This window comes from Pholcus phalangioides, unplaced genomic scaffold (genome assembly GCF_987345545.1).
Source record: "Pholcus phalangioides strain wild (caught in Gottingen) unplaced genomic scaffold, Ppha-v1.0 ptg000011l_1, whole genome shotgun sequence".
NCBI classification, from domain to species: Eukaryota; Metazoa; Arthropoda; class Arachnida; order Araneae; family Pholcidae; genus Pholcus; species Pholcus phalangioides.
In genome coordinates this window covers 25,471,699-25,497,983 of record NW_028301604.1, presented here as the reverse complement: position 1 = coordinate 25,497,983, position 26,285 = coordinate 25,471,699, and the positions used below count along the sequence as shown (strand labels likewise).

General features: G+C 33.7%; 1 protein-coding gene across 2 annotated transcripts in view; it reads left to right on the top strand.

Moving 5' to 3' along the window:
* LOC149080269 (max dimerization protein 1-like) overlaps positions 1–25,459 on the top strand; it is a 43,761-nt gene extending 18,302 nt beyond the window's left edge. Inside the window, exons 4-6 of one of the 2 annotated variants that reach the window (XM_089239390.1) lie at positions 13,735–13,849; positions 23,373–23,553; positions 24,133–25,459. In XM_089239390.1, the coding sequence (XP_089095516.1) occupies positions 13,735–13,849; positions 23,373–23,553; positions 24,133–24,266 (430 nt within the window). In that variant the 3' untranslated portion in view covers positions 24,267–25,459. The remainder of the gene's footprint in view (positions 1–13,734; positions 13,850–23,372; positions 23,554–24,132) is intronic. The other variant, XM_089239391.1, reaches the window with a different exon arrangement.
* The last annotated feature ends 826 nt before the right edge of the window (positions 25,460–26,285 follow it).

Sequence of the window (26,285 nt, the reverse complement as noted above, 5' to 3'; positions counted from 1 at the left end):
TAATGGGCTTGTTGAGTGTTTCGTTGGAACGAACGAAAACCATGCTGCATCACGCGATTTGTAGTCATGGAAGAGCATGGGATAAACAATTACTGTTTTTACAGTGGGCTTACCGAGAAGTTCCCAATTCAATGACCGGAGTATCTCCATTTTTGCTTGTGCATGGTCATATGCCAATAGGGCCTTTGGCCATACTAAGGTCTAGTAGGGAGGATGATGAGGTTTTACCACAGGGTATTGGATGTTCAGTGTCACATTATTTGTGATCCCTTCGGGAAAATATAGCAGAAGCAGAACAATTTGTGTCTGCAACTGTTAATAAACAACAATAAAAGTATGTACATCATTATAATTTGCGATCTAAGGATGAAAGAAGTCGAAGTCGGTGATGAGGTGGTAGTCCTTATTCCAGATTCAACAAACAAGCTTTGTTCGAAATGGAGTGGTCCGGGAGAGATCGTAGACATCAGGGGTCCCCATTCATATTCTGTTAGGTTACCCAACGGAAGCGTGCGGAATTTATACCAAAAAAAATTACGCAAATACATACAGCCGATACGAGCGGTGGATTTAATCTATGAGGAAGACGATGACTTTGGCGAAATTTGGCATGTCCCCGTGGAGCATCAGAAAGTAGACAGTTTGTTAGAAAAATCTAACTTAAATGAAAAATTATGTTGTTTGGATGAAAAACAGGTCAGGGATCTGAAACAAATTATCGGGAAGTTTCAAACAGTGTTTGAAGGGGAAATAAAACGTGCCAAAGTAGGGTCTCACTTAATCCAGCTGAAACCGGGAATAACAAGGAAACAGCCCCACATCTACAGAGTTCCAGAAGCACATCTCAAGTAGAACGCCAGATTGGAGAGTTGTTGGATAGGGGTCTAATTGAACCATCTAGAGCTGAGATTATGTACCCTATTGTGTGTGTGGCCAAGAAAGATGGTACTGTAAGACTTTGTTGTGACTATTGGGCACTTAACGCAGCTAGTAAGGTGGTCCCATTTCCAATGCAGAGTTCCGAAGAATTGAGGTAGAAAGCAGGAGCATCACGTTACTTGACTACACTAGATATTTTAAAAGGATATTGGGACATTCCTTTGGATAAGGGTTGTATAGAGTTGACAAGTTTCGTATCACCAAGAGGCCAGTACCAGTGGAAGGTGATGCCATTTGGTTTATCGAGGGTGGCGGCAACGTTCCAAAGGACGATGAACCAGGCTTTGAGAATACATAGTGTGTAAGCAGAGAGTTTCATAGATGATATCGTTATTTATTCAGGTAGTTGGAAAGAGCATGTGACTCACTAAGAAGCAGTGCTGAGTACATTAAAATCTTTGAATTTCTCGGCCAGTCTCGAGAAATGTACATTTGAGAAATCGGAAGTGAAGTACCTGGGACACGTCATTGGTTCAGGGAAGCATGGTCCTGGTCCGGCGAAGTTAAAAACTATAAAAAAGCTGAAGGTTCCCAAGACCAAAAAGATGCTGAGATCAGTGTTAGGACTGTTTAACTATTACCGTGAATATGTATGAAAGATTACTCGACCGTGGCTAAACCATTGACCGATCTAATGAAGTCAATACTGAATGATGTTCCGTGGACGGAAGAGGCAGACACTGCTTTTTAGAAACTAAAAGGAGCAGTGTGGTTTCTTTATTCACGCCTGACTTAGAGAAACCGTTCGAAATCCATACCGACGCATCAGAAACAGGAGTTGGTGCTTGTTTAGCACAGCAAGGTGTCAATGGCAAAGTCAGATCAATCACCTTTGTGAGCCAGAAACTGACCCCCACTCAGAGTAAATGGAGTACAATAGAACGAGAAGCTTGTGCGGTCGTTTGGGCTTTGGGAAAATTTGAGCATTAGATTTTAGGTAGGATGACCCACCTGTACACGGACCACAATCTGCTCAAATTTCTATGTGAAGATGTGCCAAGAAATGCAAATTTGCAGAGATGGGCTCTGGCTTTTTCAAAGTTTCAACTATCTATAAGTCACAAAGCCGGAAGCCAAAATACAGATGCGGATGCTGTATCCAGGCTCTACTAATGATGTACGAAAAAGAGGAATATGTCATAGCAAATTATATTTATCAGTATGATCCACCTTATCTGTGATTAAATAAGTGTGGATGTGAAAACAAGATGTGATTCGTATCAAGCGAAGGAAAAGAAAAAAAAGAGATGTACGTTTTCTCTATGTCATCTGCATTTATGGATTTATGTTGTTTGCATCTCAGGTATTTCTATGTTATCTGCGTATTATGTATTATCTGCATATAGTGTATTTGTATTTTTTCAATTCTGATAATAGCTCAGAGTAACATGATGAATGAACATTGGTTCTGTTGGTTAATGAGTGTACGAATTATGGACAATGGTCCAGTAATTGTAAACTGGACGGGAGGTGTCATGCACAGGGGTCTTAAGTGCAGGAAAGAACTGAGAACTGATTGGTGAAAAGAGACTGCGGGGGGGGGGGGCAACAAGAGTTCTTGTTGGGGACCCGGAGGACGAGAAAAAGAAGAGACATAGGGGATGCTTCTGTGGTGACGAATGCCGGAGAGTTTTTCTTTTTATGATTATTATGTGTGTGCTCAACAGAGGAAGAATGTCGTTTTCTTGTACTCAGTTGCTAAAATGAATAATTAAATATTGTTTGTGTTTACAATTATGAGTGCAGTTACTTTAGATCAAGGAGATGTTGGTAGTTCATCCAGAAAGGAGTTTTCATAGACACATTCTTTTCTAGTTCCAAGAAAAAGAAAGTATTGAAAGAAGAAACCTCCCCAACTTCTTTTTTCCTCTCTTTCTACCACTTATCATCATCGTGCGACCTTGAAAACCAGTTTTACTACTTTGAAGTACAGGTGAAGCATTTTACTGTATTGTATTGATATAATCCGCAGGTTGTTGGAAAATAAGAGGACAAGGTATCTAGTTGTCTCTAAATAAGGGACTGTATAACAAATTTTCCAATTTCTGAGAGTTTCCCCCTGTGGGTTATATACCAAAAATTACAGTACTTTCGCGGCTATCTACCCGCATTTAAAGACAGTCTATATGCTTGAATTCGCTTTGTTCCTACAAAATTGCGATTGAAAAAGTCAAAGATTTTCAAAAAAAGCTTAAATGTTTTGAACGCCCATTGAAATCAGGCGCGGATCCAGGGTGATGTGTTGGGAGTGGCGATTTCTTACAGAGAAGGTTTCGATCAGTGAGGCCCTACCTAGACTGCAAATGCCAAACATGCTTAAAATATAAAAATTATTATTTTTTAAAAAATTAATTTAAAATTAAAATGAATTTAAAATTGAAGGTAGTTAAAAATTAAAAGAAAATTAAAATTTATTATTTTTTCAATAAGCAACTCACTTATTAAAAAATACACATTACTAGCTAAAAAAAATTATGTTGACAGTATAACGTGCAATTGTACAAATAAAATAAAACTCTGCGGATGAAAAGAGGGCAGAATATCAAAAGCATATGAAGAATTATTATTTTAAAATGCTCCTAGAATCCTACTTCCTTCTCCTTTTGCTTAATAAAAACTAAGGCTCATAGTTAACTGGACAAAACAATATACACAAATAAATAAAAATATCAACATATATTCAATAAATATTTTTTTCCAGCTTTTCATGTCAGAGAAGGTAGATACTCTCTTTATTAATGTAATTTTTTTATCCCTGTGAAAGTATTAAACATTTCTCTGTGCAATGTTTTGATAACAATTAGGTAAAATAATATGAATAAAATAAGGATCTCAGTCAACCAGAAGAAACCAATTCCGAGCTACCTTGGATACCAGAAACCTTGTTTAATAGAGACGATCCTTGAATATTTGAAAAAAAAAAAAAAAATTAATCCACATCCCGACACACAAAAACAAAGCAGCTATTAATTAAGTATATAATGCACACACACAATGGTATTAACACCACCTTTACCCGTAATGGGTTACACTGCATTTGCGAAAAATGCATATGACCGCTCAAAACTTTAAATGGTCACATGCTATCAGAAAAAAAGGTGCAGCTTTTTACCTCTCACATGTAGGGTTCATGATGAGACCGTTTCGGTTTCAGTACAGCACAGCATAGTGTTGTTATCTATTCAGACTGCGTGCTGCTGTTAGGACCAGGTTGGGAACCGCTGCTGAAAACTCAAACATCCAGCCGAGCTCTGCTCACTTCAGCAACTTTTGGTGTTCACAAATATGCTTTGAAGACTTGCTGATTTGTTTAGGGAACATTAAGCATTCATTTTTCAATTACTCATGTTCTAGGCAATTAATTTGTCTTTCTGTGAACGATTTTAGCAATTCAAAGACAATTTTATAACATATCAAACTTGTATCCTCTCTTAAAATGAAAAAAAACACTACAGTAAAAACACTAAGCTTTTGCCCATTGATGGCATGTCTGTATTTACAAATAATACCTTTTCAACATATTCATTACATTTCTTGATGCAAAAATTTCTTTGCAAAAAAATTTCATCATATTTGTGCACTAAACCATCGATGTATAGTATCTGTATTGGATTAGCTCCATGTGATGAGATTAAAAAAAAAAGTGAAATTCGAGAGGAAAAACTGTTTATATAATAATACAGTTAAACCCCTATTTAATGCCACATCCATCCCAAGGAATTTTGGTGCTATAACAAGTTTCTCATTATATTGGATCATGTTGGGAAGTGTTTCAAAGAAGCACTGTTATATATAAATTTGCACATTTATTATGAACTGCTGCATCTCAACGTCTTATTAGTGTTACTCTATGAATAAAATAATCTATTTTATACGCATTCAATTTCAAGTTGAGGAAATTGGTAAAAATGTAAACACTAAAATTACTTGAATATTTCTGCATACAGGGTGATTCAGAAAAGATGAGAAAACTTTAAGATAGTACATACCAATACAAACGATTGTCATCAAAGAATGCATGGTCTAACATCTATCGCATTTCAAATGGCCACTCTGCAAACGTTAAAACGGCATTCCTGTTGAAATTTATTGGAAGAAAAAGAACACCATGCATGCAAATGTAACCTGGGGAAGAAGAAGAAACCATATGCATCCATTCTGGCAGTCCTTGTATGGCCTGCATCAGACCGGGAAGTGAGAAAGGAACCCGTTTTGCACAGCTGCCGATGCAAGCGCGCAAATGTTTTCATATTGGGCAACCGCCTGTGGGGAAACGCTCACTGTACATTCGTGCTGCCTCTGCGATACTTCTGTTTGCAGTTCCATAAATGAAATACACGTCTGCTTTTTCACTATTACTAAAGTGTGCCATTATCCTGTATGTTACAAATGTTAGAGCGGTTGCAAGCTGGAATAAATTCACAAGGGCTAGCATCCGTGCCTTTTATTCACTTTGATGCAGATTTGCATACGGTTTCTTCTTCCCCAGGTTACATTTGCATACATGGTGTTCTTTTCTCCCAATAAATTTCAACAGGAATGTCGTTTTAACATTTATGTTTACGAAGTGCCCATTTCAAAACACGCTAGCGAGTTTGCGTTCCATGTTAGACCTGCATTCTTTGATGACAATTGTTTGTATTGGTGTGTGCTATCACCTCTTAAAGTTTTTCCATCTTTTCTGAATCACCCTGTATAAAACTTGACAGAAACGGGCACTTACCACTGGAGAAGTATTGTAATTCTGCATAAATTTAGCAGCATGTCTTGTAAGCACAAAAACGAAATAAACAAAGGGAAATAATGCTTTCTTTTTAGTCTGTATTGGTTTTTTTGAATAAAAATTTTGTGTTTTTCAGATATTGAAACTCCTTTCAACATGATTGAATAAAGCAAATTGAAGGGAATGATTTCTTAATGACCAGGGCTGCAACTACGGGGGTGCTGGCAGGTCTGGTGCTCTGAACCATAAGGGGCACAAATTTCGTCCTTTAACCCAGTGTTCCCAAAGTGGGCAGTATCGCCCACTGGGGAGGGGGTCATGGAATAGTGCAAGGAATTCAATAGATGCTACAGGTTTAGTGCAGAATCCTATGGGTTGACTTCAGTTTGGGGGTGATGAGAAAAAAAATCTTTGAATAAGGGCGCAGTGAGACAAAAAAAGTTTTGGAAACTCTGCTTTAATCTCTTTTGAATGTTACAAGGGCATGCCAAAATGGATGCTTGCCCCAGCTGACAAAGTATCTAGTTGCAGCCTTGTTAAATAACTACCCATACCACTCCAAATGTAATGACTAGCAAGTAAAACGCATGTAGTGTTGAAAAAATTATCTTGGCAACATTAAATAAATGCCGTTTCTGTCAAGTTTTATACAGGGTGATTCAGAAAAGATGGAAAAACTTTAAGAGGTGATAGCACACACCAATACAAACAATTGTCATCAAAGAAGGCAGGTCTAACATTAAACAGCATGCTTGCCCGGTATGCAAGAGGGCCTGGGTTCGAGTCCTGGGCGGAGACGTGATGACTTTTCTTTCCGAGCTCACCTCAGCATAATATGCGGAAAATTACTGTTTCCATTAAATAAACTGTTGCAGTACATTTATTGTACACTTTCCTTTCCTTTATTAATAAATCTGGTTTTTTTTTTAATTTAATGTCCCTATATACGTTCAGGTATTTATAAGAAATGTGTTTTCTAGGAACCCCCACCCCGACCACACCATTCTTAATTTTTTAGTCTTTCCTTCTTCTAAACTGGTGTTATGTTGACCGATAATGATAGTGGAATGTGAAAGATAAATCCCTTGGTGACAAAAACAAAATAATGGGAGAAGAAATGTGGAAATTCTCAGAAAATAACACAGACTTTGTATTACATCAAAACAATAATTGGCATTATAATGAGGTGGTGTCAAAACAGGTTTTTTACATCATGATTCCTACACAGAAGATTTTTTTCACTGAAAATTTGAGGCACTAAGCGGGGTGTGAGCTACAATGGGGGAAGGGCACTACAACAGGGTTCAGCTGTATATGTAATATGATTTGTGTGAATTAATACTATAGATCGCATTTCTCAACCTGTGGTTCGTGATGTTTGAATAGGTGGTCCACAGGCAGATTTTAATATTGAATTCTAAATAAATGAAAAATTGAATTGGGAAATTGATATTCTTTTGGGTTCAAATAAAAATTTTGCATTTATAATTTGTTTTAGCATACCTCATCAAGAATAATGTGAGAAACTGCGATCCTTAATACAGAATATCCCTAATTGTAGCCAAGAAATGCAATTTACAACAAATCTGCTAATTACTGCTAAAATGGGTGAAAGTTGGTGAAATAAAGGGCTACTACAAATTGCAGTCAACGAAAATGTATTTGATGGAAAAAATATTTAAATGACTAGATGGTCATATTTCATTGAGAAAAATAAGGGGAACTGGGATCTTTTAAATACAGGACATCGCCCAATGTTCATCAAAAACGTTGCCATAAGTCGGAAAAATTCCCATTTGTTAAAATCACTGAAAAATTCAGGAAAAGACGTTGAATCAAACAAAGATGTGACCATAACAATGTCCCATAATATGGGGCACAAGTGATCCATTGAATTGTTTCAGACTTTTTAGCGATCTTGGGTTCAGAAAGATTGAGAAACGCTGCTATAGATAATCACTATAGTGGGAGCTGTGCCCACTCTCTACGGGTGTGGCCCTGTGAGAGCACCCATACTCCCATCTCACTACCTTCATAGTTAGGGGATGACCCCCCTTCCCTAAACCCCTTCGACTAGCAGTTCCGATAGTATAATTCTTGAAAAACAACACAAAAGAATTGATATTAAAACTTGATAATATTCAATGAAAGCATGATAATAAATGCTAAAGATAAAAAAAAGTTTAAGTAAGTATTATAGTATTTGAGACATTGGTGTTTTGATTCCTTTGATCATTAAGGTTGCCATAGCTTATGTGGCCACAATTATCACAAAAAAATATGTCAACTTGGCAATGACTGTGAATCATGCTTTTTTCAGACTTTGTCCAGAGTGGAGATGTGAGGTGAGAATATTCTCCTGGATGTAAAAATTGGAAAATAATTGAGAATATTCATTTTTCTTTTAAATTATGAAAAAATGTCTAATTTCATTTATATTGTGAAATTGAAATATAATTCAGTTTTCATTACCTGAAACATTTAAAATGAAACAATTTTTTGGCATAAACATCTCACAATGACAACTTTTAATTCAAGAATATTCTCTCTGTCATGATGATAGGCTTCAAAAGGTTGATTTGAAGATTTTAGAAACCTTAGGATTAAAACTTTAAAAAATTATTTTAAAATAAGGTAAATTTTCAAAAATTAGTTCAAAACAAAGAGTAAGACAAAAGTTGATTGACAAAGAAAGCTATTCTTATATAATCACCTTCATTCTAAGAAGATACAGAACTGTTACTTTCTTCAATGTACATATACTGAAATTTTGTATCATTCATATTTCTTTGCAAGTTGTGCGATTCAGCCATAGAGGGTTTTTGCCCTCAAAAATTTTATATACAGTTGGACCTGGTTATAACAAACACAGATATTATGAATTCTCACATATAATGAAGTTTTTCTACGTCCCGTGAATTTTGTATTGGTTACCTGTGTTATTTTGGTTGCTTATAACTAACACCAATTTCAATAAAGTGCGACTATAACAAATTTTCAACCAGGTTTAAAACAAGAATTTGAGAATTTCTTTGTATTCTTATCTGAAAATTTACTTTCTACAATGCTTAGCTACAGCTGAAAAAAATTTTCTTTTTTCCCGGAAAAAATTCTATTGGTGCATTTTTTGGTGTTGATTGTTTGGTCTTCTTTGCTTGTTTTTTTACTGTTCTGCATTGAGTCCTATTTTGCTTGAAGAAAGTCTTAGAAAACAGATTCTTAAGAAAGATTATTTTATTCTCCAAAACCTCCAAGTTACATTTGCCACCAGTGGCTTCAGAACCAGGGTGCTGTGGGTGCTCTCCCACAATATTTTTTTATCGCTGGTCAGAGCAACCACCGAATCAATTAAGAAATCAAAGTTTCCTATGTAAAACTTGATTCAAGCACCCACAGGTCTAAAACACTTCTGACACCCCTGTTTGCCACTTTTCTTCAACTAGATTTGGATGTTGGTTGTGGTAGTGTTATCGTATGTGAGTAAATTTTGTGAATGTCCAAGAAGAAAGCACTTTCCATTGCTTTCAAAATTGAAATTATACAGTTGGCAATTATCAGGACACTACTAAAAGAAGAGACTTCACATTTGGCATGCTTAGTAGGCAAATATGCTTTTAACACAAAACATTCAACATCCAAAATCATATCAAGGAAAGCTAAACTAGTAACGATTAGCATATTCACATATTCAGTTATGTAAAATTTCAATTTTTTTTTGAATATACAGAATTAATTTTTATAACAAGCTATTTTTAAAGTAATTGTATTATTAAAAAATGGGCATGTGCTTATAAATTTTGTTATATTTTTTACCATTTTCCAAGCCAGTATGAATATAATGAAGTTCACGTATAATGAACAAATTTATTGTTTTTTTTACTTTGCTATAAGCAGATCTAACTGTATAACTATATTATAAATAACTGGAGAATATATATATATTCTCATCAAGAATAATGAGACTTACTCTCAAGTTATTTATAATAGTCCTTCCAGGGTTATTTATAGAGATTATTATAATATATGTTATTACAAATATTCTTTAGAATATTCTCTGGAAAGGATATATTATATAAATAACTTGAGAATTATTATTTTTGATAATAGTATTGATAAACAGTAAGCGATTTGATAAAAGAGTAATTTATAATAGTCCTCCTGGAGAATATTCTCAAGTTATTTATAATAACACTTCCAGAGAATATTCTCAAGAATGTCACATCTCAAGACCAGGGATCACCAGCCACTTCCCAAACTGGCTGGCCAAAGCCAGAAATTTTCACATTGGCTGGGTCAGTTTTCAATGTTCCCAAACTGACAAATTTCAGACTTTGTCAGTACACTCCTGTAATTCGAAATTGCCATATTTGAAATAACGGCCGTATTCACTGACAGAGTTTACCTCCAATCGCAGGTTAAAAGATTAGAGATCAAAACGGATTGGTTAAATTTGGGATTTTAACCAATCGGTGTTGATCTCTAATCCTTATAACCTGTGTTTGCAGTTAAACTTTGTCTGTGAATATATATGACAGTAAAGACGACAGGTTTACAAAAGGAACAGACAAACAAACAGGTTACAGGAAAGAAATTTATGTGACAGCTACCATATATAACACAAGATATAAATTATCAGAATTACAGGCATCTGGCTGATGCAAACACACAAAAGTTAATATTTTGTCACACCAATGCACATACAGTGTGCTGCAAAAGTTTAGACATTTATGAAATTTTCTCTTAAATTTAAAAATAATATATGTTTTTTTTTAATAACAAGGATTATACTGTATATATATATATATATATATATATCATATAACTCCAGAATATTTCTAGAACATTTGATTATCAAAAATATTGCTGTAATTTGTAACAAAAATGAGTTTTTGCAAAAAAGGTGAAATACATGTTTGTAAAAGTTCAAACACAATAAAGAATTTTCGTGGTTGGTTGTTGAAATATGCAAATTCACCACAAATGATGCTACTGCTATTCATTGTTTATGTTCTCAATGTGGTGGCATCAGTGATGCCCAAGCTACAGAAAACCGTTCTGGAGAAGTAAGCAGAATACTGTAGTTGAAATAGGAAGACAAGACTTTTGCAAATTGCAGCTCTTGTGCAACATTCTGAAATGTCCATCTAATGAATACATTATCTGCAGGTAGTATACAGGGTGTCCTATAAGTGCTAGCATAGCCTTTATCTCATGAACTGTCCGTCATAATTTTTTTATTCCCCCCCCCCCTCTCCAACTTCCAATTAGAACGTTGTTGCCCTGTCTTTTCTGATGCCAACAAAAAAAATTCCATGTTTCCAAGTGAGGAATATACAAATAGAGAAAGAACAAATACAAGTGAGGAATATACACAGAGGTATTCAAATTTTGAAAACGGGAGATTTTAGAAAGAACAGCGTTAAATGCAGAAAAACTATTTTAATGCTGTTCTTCCCAAATTTCCTCTGTCTTTCGAATTCGAATGTCTCTGCAAATATTGCGCTTAGAAACATGGAATTCTTTTTGTTGGCATCAGGAAAGACAGGGCAACAACTTTCTAATTAGAAGTTAGAACATGGGAAGAGGTCTATAAAAATTTAGATTTTTTATTTGTTACACACTGCATTTTCACTCTCAAAACTGGTAGAGGTAATTTTGCTGAAAAAAACCAATATATTCCACATCATGGTGAGAAAAAATGTAGTACATTTAGGGACAATCCATATAGTAGTATCAGTTTTTTGCATTGATGCAAAGTTATTTTTACTAATGTGTGTAACTTTAACAAGCAGGGGTGGTTGTAGTGGATGGGCCTTTGCCCATCATGATTTGAAATGAAATTTTGGTTTTTTTTTGGGCCATCTTAAGAGCATTATGGGCCTCTGGCTGAAGCGATTTTTCTGAGGTGCCCCCCCCCCCCCATGGCTAGAAATTTCTGCCCACCAATTTGCATGCACTTGCTCTTGAAATTTTTAATCAGATCTCATTTAAATGAGGCGTCCTCTGCACTTGAGGGCTCCGAGTTGTGCCTGGGCATTAAAATAGCACTGCTTCTGGGGCCATTCACATATTACGTCAGCAGCAGAATTTTAACCATTTTTGACATCCCCCCACTCGTGAGCAAAAGCGAGCAAACTTGGATAAAGCTTCTTGAAAATAAGTTTCATATTTCCGTTAAAAAATCAAACGTTGAAAGAAAATACTTTTTATTTGCTATTTTAATCATTTTCTTGTCATTTGAATGATTTTTTGAAAGTTGTTAACTCAATATTTCTCCGGGAAAAAAAAATGTGTTTCTCAAAGTCTTTTGCTACCCTAGACATCTAACCTTCATTGTAGTACATACAATAATTTCAATGCATAAATATGTAATCATGTCAATAAAATTTGATATCAAACAATAAAAAGGGACAAAGCAGGTAAACTAGCTCGCTCTCTACACCCCAAAACATCATAAATCAAGAAGGTATGATTCTGATGTGCATATTCATGTTACGCTAATATATTCGTGCAAATGCAGATTGTGACAGTGCACTTAACCTCTGAGATAAAACCGGTAGATGAACACCCCTATGCACAATTTACTCAATGTATATTGTGTGAGAATGGCAAGCTACACTCACTCGGAATATTGCAAGATGGTGGTAATGTAACTGATCCTAACTAATCCTTTCCCAAACTTTTTGTTCCATTGCCTCCTTCAGAATTTTTTTCTCTCATTGCTCCCAACTCAAGCGAACCCATAAGATCCTATGTTATACTCATAGCTTCTATTACCCCCCCCCCCCCTGGACTATTCCATCGCCCACTTTGGGAAACACTGCTCAAACTGATTGCAAGTTTTCAGAAGGATAAGGCTGTATTTATGTACATAATGTACTCTCAAAAAACATGGATCATTTACCATTCTATTGGTATAAAGCTGTAGCTCTGTTATGAGCTGCAGATAATACAACACTTAGTTTCTGCTATGGAAGAAGCTAAGTGTTAACAAACCTATCTGGTTGGATGTCCCTTCTCCTGGATTTTAGATCATTTTTATTTGGCTGAAAATGTAACTGTCTAAACCTTTTCGTCAATTTTTTATATGCATTTTTTTTTTATTATGTTTATGAAGTGTACAGCCTAATTTTATTATTTTGTAAATGAAGTGTATGTTCACCCTGATAAGTGGTAATTAATTTGTAATGTTGCAGTTAGTATTTCTCAGGTACATACTAGGTAATCTCAACTAGTGTCTAAACTTTTTCAGTGCATTGTATTTACAGTGGCTTGTACTCAAATAGAGATAGGATGGCTGTTATGTTTAAAGTATGACATTTCATATTGATTCAATACACATCAACAGATCGTTTGTTACAATTGATGAGGACAAACAAGACAGTCTGGAATCCGATCATGTGATGACTCATCCGATTCCACTCATTTTCAATAGCTGACAAATCTGGCGAGGAAAGAAGTTCAATGTTGGACGTTCCTTCTCCATGAGGGTTGGCATTGTCCTGTGGAAAAACTGCCATGAATTGTCTGACTAGGGTAGAAGTTCAGTTTTTAAAATGTCACTGATATACAGGGTGTCCTGTAAGTGTTAGCACAGCCTTTATCTCATCAACTTTCGATAGCAGAGGTATGATTCCAATTTAAAAAATGCTCAACGGGCGTTCAGAAATTACCCCGAACCAGTTTTGAGAGTGAAAATATAGCGTGTAACAATAAAAAAATTAAATTTTTATGCAGTTCCCGTGTGCTCTAACTTCCAATTAGAAAGTTGTTGCCTTGTCTCTCCAGAATGCCAACCAAAAAAATTCCATGTTTCTATGTGCAATATTCATAAAGATATTTGAATTCGAAAAAAGGAGGAAATTTGGAAAAGCATTAAATGCTGAAAAACCATTTTACCTGCATTAAATGAGACTTAAGATGTTGCATTAGAGAATATGCATGATCTATTGATATCTAATATTTTTTGATTATTTAATAATTTTAGATTGTATATTACCAAAATTCTCGTACTTTTATTTGAAAAAAAATTGATCAAGGTTTATTTTAACAATGCTATTTTAAATCACCAGGCGGGCACATCTTCGAAATTGCCTTGAAAAGCTGAAAGAAATGGTACCATTAGGTCCAGATTCAAGTCGACATACAACTCTGGGTCTCTTGACCAAAGCCAAGTCTTATATAAAGGTGAAGTTTTAAAATTTTATTTCAAATGGTGCACAATGAACAGTGCAAATTCATGGGCGGAGATACTTTCCCCCCAGCATCAAAGGCGGAGTCGACTGATCTAATGTATATATGAATTGTCATCATCATGCCCCCCAGACTTTCAAGTTTATCTCTGCCTATGTACAAATTAAATCTAATGATGCAGCGAACGATGATTCAAAAAAAGTATTAGGTGGGGCCTATATTATTCTACCTATTCAATATAAGATTAGCTGAACTAGAAAAGGAGCAAACTGGGATTTCTAAATGAGATGCTTTAAAATCAAACAATTTAAGATATGTGGACTTTTGGCCAAGTATGATGTGAAAATGCTATCAAAAGTTTAGATGGAGAGCTTTAAAAGTAATCTTAGCCTGAACCTGAAGAAAACTAAATTTATGACATGGACTAATCTGAAAGATTTCACAACTAGATATTGGAGGAGTATATGTCAATTTAATTTTAGCACAGTTAAATAGGTAGAGGATGGGCTCAGGAGTGAAAAGAAGATTAATGATGGGAAGAAGTTTTAATAAATGAAATACACAGATGTTTCATTGAACACTAACGTCAAAACAATGATCTTCTTCAAATGTATGGGTGTAAAAACTGGACATGATGTATGATCAAAAAGAAAAAACTTTGAAATGTGCTGCTGGAGCAGACTCTTGAGAGTTCCCAGCTATTTCCCAGAACACAAATGACTGTTTTGTCACCAATTTTCCAATCACTCCAAGTACAGCTATTTTATTGTCAACATAGTTTGTCTTATTATGGGTGGCAATTGCCAAATGAAATTTTTTTAATTCATTGTTAATCTGACAAATAAGTCGGGTCAGGTGATAAAAAAAAGTTTCCAAATAGTGGTGATCGCTTCATGATTACTTGAAGGTAAAACTCAAATCAACATTTGTTGAATTGCCATGACATATTAAAATGTATAAAACTCACCCTGGCTTCAGAACAACTGCCTATCATTAGGTGTGGTAGCCCAGGTCTATAAGGCATCTGCCTAATGAGCCAGAGGATCTGTGTTTACTGAGTTTGAATCTAGATAAGTTCTTGTTAGGAATAGATGATAAAATTTTTTCCAACTGGAGGTACTATTTCTAACTAAAAAGATTTCAGGAAGACATACTATCATCAAAAATCATAGCATTAAATGATTAGCACACTAACCTGTTTATTTGATCATTTTTATCATGATAGTTATTTTATACAAACGAGGGCCTTCAAAGCAGAATGTTTTGCATTGTTCTGCAATGAGCGGCTGACTGTAAATGTTCTGTAGTAAAAGTTCCCATAATAGTGTTTTCTTAAAATTCTTCCAGATTGTTCTGCAGTAGCACTGATTGTTCTGCAGTAGCACTGATTGTTCTGTGACGTAGTCACAGATTTCGACATATTCTGCTTTGAGGACAAGGACTAATTAGACCAGGGTTGTAAAAAACCCTGGTTTTTTTATTTGAAAAAACCCAGCCCGGGCGGGTTTTTCTAAAAAACCCATGTTTTTTGGGCAAAATGGGGAAAATTGAATTTTCTTTTTCCACAACCACAAAATATCTAATTTAAACATGTCTACATCTTACATTATGCCTAAATATATATTTTTAGTGCATGCTGAACTATGTATTTGATTAATAAAATTGGGAATAATAAAATAAGAGAATAATTGTTCACTTACAGCCCAGGCGGGATTTTTGGGCAAAATGGGAGGAAAATTGAATTTTCTTTTTCCACAACTGCAAAATATGTAACTTAAACATGTATGTACAACAGGGTAGGTTGAAAAAAAAAATGAAGTTTCATTTTCAAATTGCTATAGTGTGAAAAAGTTGCCTCTTTTAATAAGAAGAAAAACATAAAAAAATTTTAAATCAGTTGATATCTTCCGGTCGCGCGTAGTACTTGAAGATTATGAAAATTGACAAAATTTAACATTTTTCTTAAATTCTTTTAATATTACTTAAAATTTGACGATCAACATGCAAAAGTTTGTTATGCTTATTTTATGGTTCAATAAAATAAATTAAAACATCACTGATATTTCAATGTTTATCGGTCACGCAATGTGTTCAAAAAACTGGAATTGACCAAATTTTTGCAACTTTCATTGTGCAAAAGTTCGACTTTAAACGTGAACACTTGGAAAAGAAACAATAGAAGAAACTGTAAACCAGTAAATCCTAGTCAATTTTGTAACTATAATGTAAAGTGCATACACTCTCCTACTTTGGATGGTTGATTGGATAGAGTGTAGGTGGAACTCAGTGTGCAGCCACCCCTTCATGGTTAATTCTGGGTCATTTTGTTCTGACAAAGCATGCGAAGAGCTGTACAACGAAACTTGCAAAAATTTGGTCAATTCCATAAACATTGCAATATCAATGATGTTTTAATTTATTTTACTTTATTGAACCATAAAATAAGCATAACAAACTTTTGCATATCAATCATCAAATTTTAAGTAATATTAAAAGAATTTAAGAAAAATGTTCAATTTTGTCAATTTTCATAAACTTCAAGTATGATGCACGACCGGAAGATGTCAATCGATTTTAAATTTTTTTACGTCATTTTTCTTTTTATTAAAGGAGGCTACTTTTCCACACTATAGCGATTTGCAAATAAAATATTTTTTTTGACCCACCCTAATGCATATCCTTTATGTGTACATCTTATATTATGTCTAAATATACATTTTTGGTGAATGTTAAACTATGTATTTGATCAATAAAATTGACCATGATTATAAGTAAGGGAATGATTGTTCACACACAAAAACACACACTTCTGTGTAATTATATCTGAACCTTGAGTTGTATGCAGAACTGCAGCAAGAAAATTGTGTGTGGTAAAATAAATGAATTTGGAGATAATGAAAATTCTGAGAAATCAGAATGGTGCCTGAATTTTTTTTTCTCCAAATTTTTCAGACCCCGCAGAAAATGTAACCAAAAGTGTCCTGATAAGTCAAAAATAAAACCTTTCAGCTATGTAACCAGAACCAGTTTTTTTTTATAATTGAACCCAAACTTTCAGGAGCTAAAGTCTCATGCTTCTCTTTTTCTTAAATTCCTCACTGTTAAAGAATATCCCTACTTCATTAAATTAAATTCTGAAATATTTTTAAAGGAGCAGTGATAATTAAAAGATGATCTGGCTAAGAGGAGATAAGTCATTCACAAGTCTGGTGTACCTGTATAAAACTTATAAAAAAGTATTGCAAAAACATGTAAATATTTTTTGAATGAAAATTCAGTTTACATACATTGGTTTACTTCTTCACAGATGCTTCAATTTATTTATACAAGGAATTTGTGTGTATGTGTGAAAAATTATTGTGTATTATAAATAAATTTCTGTAGGTATGCTTATCACATATACGACGTATCAGGTATATTTTTTAAACTAAGGTCCATGGTTACAATTTCTGTTTGCGATTTCTTGTAAAATATTTTAATATGTGTATCTCATACCTAAATGCTTACATAAAAAAGGTGGAAGAATTATAAAAAAGGGTGTTTGTGATTCCAAGAAATTATTTATTATCACATTTTTGTTCCTAAAAAATCATTAAAAATTATTTCAAAATATACATATTCTAAACACTGCACTATGCAGCAATTTTTAGAATACATAAACTAAGCTCAAACTAAAATTTTAACCTGAAAGTAACACATTTTCTTCAAAAACAAACAATATTCCCTACAAAAAACCCATTTCCCCCCCAAAAAAAAACCGGGTTTTTTCGGCTAAAAAACCCAGCCCTGGGGGGGGGGGGAAATGGGTATCTACCCAGGGAGCAAATTTGACAACCCTGAATTAGACTGGGACTTTTATAACTAATATCTCAACTAATTTTCTTCCATGTCTCGCACTGTGAGGTCAATCAGTTAACCACTATTTTTTTCTTGTTCTAATTATTTGCTTCTGTCTTGCTATCATCTCTCTTACATAAGTAGAAGTAATACCTTTAATTCAGAAAATTTTTGACACCATACTGACATACTAAGCAGGTTTTGGAACTCGTAATACCTTAGAGTGTTCCTGGTAATTAGGCATTAAGAAAATACTATTTGTGGAATTAGATATAAAATGTGGACCCTTCTCTCTGAGCATAGAATTTTCAAATGACTAAGCATTGTTACTTTTTGCTAAATCAATATTTGTTGCAAGGCAACTGACAAACAGACAAAAATATCTGTCATGATCTTACGGTTCAATGATGATTCTTCCTTTGCGAATCCTATAATGGCTACGAGTTTGTTGTTCAGAAACTCCAAAAGATTTCTAATGGAAGGTTCAAGAATCATCTGGACCATCACTAGTAGACTCTGTACAAGTAATTGTTTCTTGAGTGCTGAAGACACAATCAAATATGTTAGCTATGTCAAAGTTAGGAATAGATTCTTGCAGCATGTTGTCATTGCTGACAGTGTAGTCTATTTCCAAAAACTATGAATTTTTTCTGTATGTTTCCTCCATTGAATATTTTTATCAGGATTGCCAGACTCCAATGATGACTTCAGCTGAAAGCCTGTTTAAAACAAGTACTTTGTCAGAGAAAGAATTTAGAATGTAGTAATATCTTTTGTTTTTATATTCTTCGTCTCAGTCTTCTAGATCAGATATTTTTGTGACATTCTTGATCATTTGCAGCTTTTCGCATGTAGTAGGTGTTCTTTTTTTTTGTTTTATTTAGGCTTTTCAAGAGCAGGATTTTTCTTTCTTCCCCATTTCTGTTAAATGGTTTTTAATCTAGATCTTTACTACAGTGATAATTTTCAAAGTGTTCGCCATACATTTTAATGCATTTCTCTGTTTCTTTTAATCTTCCAACATGTGCTAGAGTCAGTTCATTTTTGATTATGGTTATTCTTAATTGATCCCGCTTGTTTCACTTCAGCTAGATTCTAGTATGCTCACCAACTAGCATCACTCACAAAATTCATCTTCACATTGGCCAGATGTTAAAAACCTTCATATGAGTAGTGGAGAGTGACATCTCATCCTCAGATAAGTTGCCATCTGATGACAGTGTTAGTAATTGCAAGCTGTTGGCTGAGTTAGGTTTGACTGTCCATGTATGGTCCCGTTCAGCACATAAAAACTCTAAAGAAAGAGGTTAATTGCCTTTGTAGTGCCATGGTGTAGCACACTCACCTGGCATGTTAGAGGATATAGTTCATTCCTTGCAGAGTCTTTCCCCCAAAAAAAGTGTACAAACCATTTCTCTCTCCGAGACTTTATAATGCTTCTAACAAAATTTCAGATTACTCTGGTACTAATTTAAATTTTTTTCTAGTTCATTTAATTCTCTGCCATATGGCATTTCTTAATTTGTTTCAGGTGGCATCTAATTTTTTTTTAATCATAGGTTGCAGCAAAACGTCAAAGTATGGCTGTCGCAGCTTGAAAAACGTGTTAAACAAAGAGATGGTGTAAATCTGGAATTTTTTTTCAAAAAACTTGGTATCACATTTTATATATGTGCATTATATATTATATAGAGGAATAAAACTGACAGTAAAATTTTGAAAAAAAAATGTTTTTCTTATGAAAAACTTTTTGTTCGTGTCCTGAATTTTTTCCCATTTTAAAATGTCCGCTCTATTATGGTCATTTGGAAAATATATTTTTATACCAGATTAAATCTGATAACACTTCCGAGCTCATTGAAAAGTTCACTTTTAATGCTTGATCAATTTTGGATTTGACTTTTGCAAACCAACTTAATATTCACGTTATCTCTTTAGTACCAGATTTTTCTGTCAGATGTCCATTGTGTTACGTCATTATCATAAATAATTAAGATTTTTTTTCATCTATATCAACATCAAATGATAGTACATAGAGATATGCTTCAAAATACAATAAAAGTCTTCATCAATCATTTAAATTTTTAATGAAAAAATAATAATTTAGGTTAATTTGTCCACTCTGTTATGTCTTCCAAAAACTAAAGCAATGCAACAAAATCGACCCTATGATTCAAAGTAAAGTTTTCTTAGTTAAGACATTTTGAAATTTTAAGTTCAATTTAATAGATAACTTATCAAATTTAAACCCTTTACAACTGTCTCTATCATGTTAATTTTTCAGTTAAATACAAAAGTTAAGTAGTACAGATTGTCAAAATCACTGCCAGGCACAGATCTAGGGAGATGTGTCATAAGGGGCATTTTAGTATGAGTAAAGGTCATTATTTGACAATACATTCTGTATTTTATGGGACAGAACCATTATTTTCTTATGTTACTTTTGTTTCCAGGCTCTACATCCCCTTCCCCAGTCCACTCTGGATCACTAATGTGAGATTTATACCAACATCAAATTAGTATCCAATATCAACAAAACATTTTTGAAGTAAAAGAAAAATCATCCTGATGATATAATATACAGCTGAGCAAGTCCAGTGTCCACTTTCACCAGATTTTAAAATTTTTACCAGACCAAAATTCAAACCATGCCGGGGGGGGGGACGTGTTTTTTGAATTTCCTCATGGAGTGTGCATTTTTCAAAGATTATAGAGAAGTCTCTGGGTCATCTATTGCATTTTTTATATAATTTTTGAGAAAATAAAAGTGTATTTACATAGCCTATTTAGATTATTTGAGATATCTTTCCCTCAGTTCAACATTTCTGTGCATTCTGTTACGGGAAGCGTTGTTGTAGTTCACAGGCCAAAAATTTTATAAACACTTCAATGTGGCTCTGTGCTAAGCCATAACAAAGCTGAAGTATGTGTCAGAACTAGCCTCAATTCTCCTAGATGTATGTCAAGTTATTCTGATAAAAACATTAAAAAAATTATGAGACTGCTGTAATATCACAGTGAAACAGTGATTGTCAAATTTTTGTCATCCATGGCTCTCTTGCCCAATTCATTCCTCATCTATGACTCCACAGAATAATTTAGTAGATACTTTCACTTATAAAAGAGCCTCTTAAAACATAAATAGGCACAAAAATCAATATATCCAGGACACTGCAATGCCTGGATGCTCCTAGGAACCTTGACGCACACTTTGAGAAACACTGCAGTATAAGGTGTATCCATCCATTTTATTAATGTCTGCTGTACAGGCTGTCCCAATTTTTTTGGACGGCATATCTCTGTAACCGTTGACTTTTGAAACATACTTTCAATTACAAAATATTTTCAAATGACATGTCGTTACTTAAAACCACAAAATTTGTTTGAGTCGCATGCATGAAAAAATGAAAAAATTAACTTTTTATACTTTATATGTCCCAGTGTGTTCAAAAACCAAATTAGAGAGTTGTTGCCCCCCAAAGCAGAATGTTTTGCATTGTACTGCAATGAGCCCTCGACTGACTGGAAATGTTCTGCAGTTCCCATAATAGTGTTTTCTACATTTTTCTTAAAATTCTTCCCCATTGTTCTGCAATGGCACTGATTGTGGTCGCAGAATTTGGCGTATTCTTCTTTGGGGGTTGTTGCCCTGTCTCTTCTGGGGCTAATATAAAAAAATCCACGTTTCCAAGTGCAATGTTCACTGAGATATTTTTTAAAAAAACAGCGTTAAAATCGGGTAAAACGGTTTTTCCACATTTAATTTAAATGCGGAAAAGCCATCTGGAACAAAGTGTGTGTACCTAACAGTCTGAGTGCTTAACTAGTGTTGTCTGATATCTAGAGCTGCCATCTATATTCCAGATTGTGAGTGAAGTGTAATGGATGAATATTTTTACTGTTGTATGCCTGTTGCTCTCTGTGGTGAGACTTTTTAAATGGGGGAAGATTGGCTTGTGCCTGAAAGCTGGGAACCACAGAAAACAAACTTTAGCCAACCACTGCTGTAGTGCCCAATAGGGTTCGAACCCAGATCCTCGCAATACAACTCTGTAACTATGACCACTCGACCACCACTGCAGTGATGACTTGTATGCAGGGCGTTCCCATATTTCCACCACATTTGAGAAATTTTTTTTTTTTTTTGAAGTTTGAAGTTTGAAAAAATAACTTATAGATCTGAAGCTGCTTATTGAAAATTACAGATTTCAATAAATAGTGGTTCTTATTTTACAGTGCTTTGAAATTTAAACTTTAGTTATAATCACCCTGTATATCGTAAATCATTGTGAATTAATCTGCATTAATTATGCTCCATTAAACACATTGTATTTTTACCCAGTTTTTATCACAATTTTTGCAAAATAACTTCCTAATTAAGCATATCGAAAGCAACTGGAAAAACATCTTCATTATGTGGTTAATAATGACATTAAGAATTTTCAAACGCAAAATGATTTCTTGAGTTAAGCTATAAAATAATTGAATTGCTAAAGTTGGTTTTGTTAAAATGTAAGAAATATTTATAGGTTAATTAATATGGGAAGTGTTAATTTTCTTTGAACTGTGTGTGTTTTCTTTTACCAACCCTAATATGGTGATTGCACATGGTTTTTTCATGTTCCAAACTTTTAACTGTAGAGGTTGTAACCCAGCTTTGTCAAGTAAGGTAGAAATTTTGTTATAAAAGAATTACAGATTTTTTTTACATTGTTCCTATGTAAACTTATCTGGGGTAACTAAAAACGTTTTTGTTAAAATGAGATTTTTGCTATAACGGTATTCATTAAAACAGGATTTGACCGTATAATTGTGTTCGTTTTTTTAAATGTCTGTCGTATTTCAAGTTTTTGTTTCCAAACTGGAAAGATGTTGTATGAATATGAGTGCCAGCTTGGAAGTTGAAGTTATGCAGACTACAGCAATGACACCAACCTTCAAAACTGCTTAGATGCAATTAGGTCTGGTAGAATGACCCAAATTTTAAAAACAAAATTAAAAATGGATTTTCTAGCAGACCAAGTCATCCCAACGTTTTCAGTGCAGAGGAATTTGCTAGTATGTTGGCAAAATGTGTGATTATGGTTTCCCAATAATTAAGCCTCCAAAGCCTATTTAAAAGAGGTTTTTTGGGGGGTCAACAATTTGTAAGACATAAGATTAAGTAAAAATTAAAAAATAAATGAAAGGTAAAGATTGTGCTATAATTATGATCAATATAAGTTCTCTTTCAAAAATAGAAGTTTTATTACGAACCCAGGTACTTCTTTGGCACTAGCTCTTTATTTAATGCTTAAAGGTAAAATTTGGGCCAAAAAGTGGGCCAAAGTAAATAAATAACAAAATAAATACAAGGATAACGTTAACCCAAAATGGCTTTTTGTTAATTAGCTTAAGTTAAAGAAATCTGTTTTTTATTTACATATGAATAATATAAGATAGCCTATTAATATAGGAAAGGTTACCAGAACTAGAAAAAGTAACAATGTTGGGTTTACAGTTAAAAGTAATAATAATATTGGGTTTATTGACAATTCCATTTGAAATTTTTTAAAAACTGTCCAGAGTAGCCCACTTTTGTGGTATTTTGTTTGATATAAGACCAAAAAAAAACAGCCAGTGCATATTTATGTTATGTGCTGTTGTTTCTGTTTCACACGTTTATATATTTTTGAAACAGATTCTTGAAGAAAAAGATAGGAGACACCAAATTCAAAGAGAACAGCTTCTTCGTGAACAAAGATTTTTGAGAAGAAAGTTGAATCAACTAGAGATAAGAATATCCAGACATAAGCTCCGTAGCTTCAGTGAATGCAGTTCTGGTACTTCAGTCTACACCAGTTCATCTCTTTCTGAAACAGGTAAGTGTTGAATAATAATAAAAATTTAATAATTTTATCTGTAATACACTGAATATTTAAAAAAAAATAAACAATATATATGCACACCATAAAATAAAGAAATCTAAAAAAAAAGTGTTATTGGTGTGTGTGAGATAAGAAATTAGTCTCCTAGAAGCAGTTGGCCTATTACCCCCCCCCCCCCCCCCACCTATGAAAAATGCTAATGGGTTATGTATTGTGCTGTGTGGGAATATAGTCATGCCTACTTTCCTATTGGGGATGGGACAGCGTGTTATGCAAACTATTTTACATTGTATGCAGTGCAAAAAACCTGCTCCCTGGAAAATCTGGCTTAATTAACAAAATGAAAATTTTCAAATTAGGGAAGAAAATTTTTTTTACTTTTCAGAAAATTTAATCATTTTATTTTATAAATGAAATTATTATAGTTGAATTGAATGAAGTTATCAAAGATAATGCAAGTTTTCTCACGAAATAAATTCACACTGTGTGTTTTATGATATCCACATAATTTTGTAAACTTTAATTGGATATTGGATTATTAGCTCTCCCTCTAAAATTTGAAATTTGTTATAGATGAAGTTGATATAATGGGATACAATAGCAGCCAAAGTGATACAGATGACCATAGCAGCATTCAGAGTCTCACCAGTGATGGAGGCATTGTCATCAACACAAAACGTCTATCTTTGAATGCATATGTCCATTAGTCAAAGTGATGATCACTGGAAAAGCACAATGTACTGTTTAAAAGTATTCATTCTGGTGGTGTTACATATTTGTTCCTTTCCACCACTTTATAGTTTGACTATAGAAAGAAAAGAATTATATGTATATTATATATTTTTTATGTGTGTGTGTGTGTTTGAAAAGGTAATAGAGTTGGTGATAGATGAAGATGTATGGCCAACTTTTCCCGGTCATTACCATTTCTGTGAATATGAATGTATCAGTGGCATTGTAACTGCAGTAATGACCCAAACTTTTGAAACTCAAATTGCGCCTTACCTTGTATATGTGTATTGTACTTCTTGACACACTACATACACGTTTTTTCAATATACATCCCATGGATGTGAATGAAAAATGTTTTAAAAAATATATTTAAAAAAATATATATGTTACTGATTTTTTATTCAAGAAGAATGTTTTTACTTGACCCCGTGGATTTGCAATCATGAAATGTATAGTTAAATATTGCAATATATATCGTGAACTTTATTGTGGTCTGTTTTTTTCTCTCTTTTGATATTTTAGATTAAAATTGACAAGTTTCAATTGTTTGATGGGTTTTGAGTAATGTTAGAAACAATGAGATTTATAGCATAGGATCCTATCCTTTAAAAATTATTCAGTGTCAATTTTTAGTGCTGATAATGTGATGACATACTCTGCCTGTTGCTTAAATTATTAAAATGTATCCCTTTTAAGTGAAAGACTAATTATGTGAAATGATTGAGTTGCTATTGTGATTATCTCTTGCTCTTCAATGTTTGAATTAACCCTCTATGGCCCAGTGTATATTTTTATATACATGGTCAAAAAAAAAACCCATTATACAAATTTCTTTTTTAAATTTTTTTGGTATTTTGAAAAGTACATCTTTTAGTATCATTTCAGTACAAAATATACAGCTATATCAGTACAACACTTTTCATCTATAAAGAGGTGATTCCTTGTCAGTGTCATTATTTGTGAGCTGCTAAAATCTTATGTGCTCAGAGATTTATTGAATCTTACCAGATTTAGATTCGTGTGAAATAAAATGTGTGGTAACAACTACTCAACTTCGCTAAGCAAGATTTTATCAGTTTTTAAGATAACAGTAAAATAAAGGAAATTGTGTATTTTACCTTTAATTGGCCATTGTAACTAATTAAAAAATCTACTCCAATCAATTAAATTGCTGTGTTTTGTTGTTTCAATTAAAAATATACTAACAGCACCTATTTACATCCAAATTAGTAAAAAAAAATTTCAATACTTTTTATGGGAGGATACACACAGAGATGCTTCTACAGTGTGCTGGCCTAGGAACAACTCAACTTTAAAATTAAATATTTTAATCCTTTTGCATATAGGCTTTTAGCAACAAATTTGATGTATGGTAGAAAAACAAGTGGTACATATTAAAAACCGGTATTATTGTTGACATGGGGGGAAGATAAGTGGAGCAGGTTTCAGTTTTCCGTTTTTCCTTCTCTCCCAACAAAACTGCTCTAATACATTTTTTCCCTAGTCAAACCATAGCGTGGGAAAAATTTAAAAAATGCTGAGGAAAAGGGAAAAAAAATCAGTTCAGTTCTCGTTCATAGGGTTGACTACAAAGAGTGTCAAAAGAAAGAGAAAGTTTGAATTATATTTATTCTGCCCTCCTAAGGCTGAGATATCTTGCCCGTACGGAAAGAGGTTAAAACTATAAACTTATTCCTCTTCCATATTTCTGGAACAGATTTTGAAACTTGAATTACAAACTTTGCTGAAATTAAGTAGTGAAGTTAATCCTCAGCAGGTTTAACCCTCTATGGTTCTATGTATATTTGAATTTACATGGCAAGTACGTGGTCAAAAAGACAAATTTAATTTCTCAATATTTTCGGCATTTGAGAAAGTTCATCTTTTAGAGTTATTTCAGTATATATGTACCATACCTTTTGTCTAGTAAGATTTCATTTCTTGTCAGTGTCCTTTTTTGAGAGCTTTAGAAATTTTACATGCTCAGAGATTAA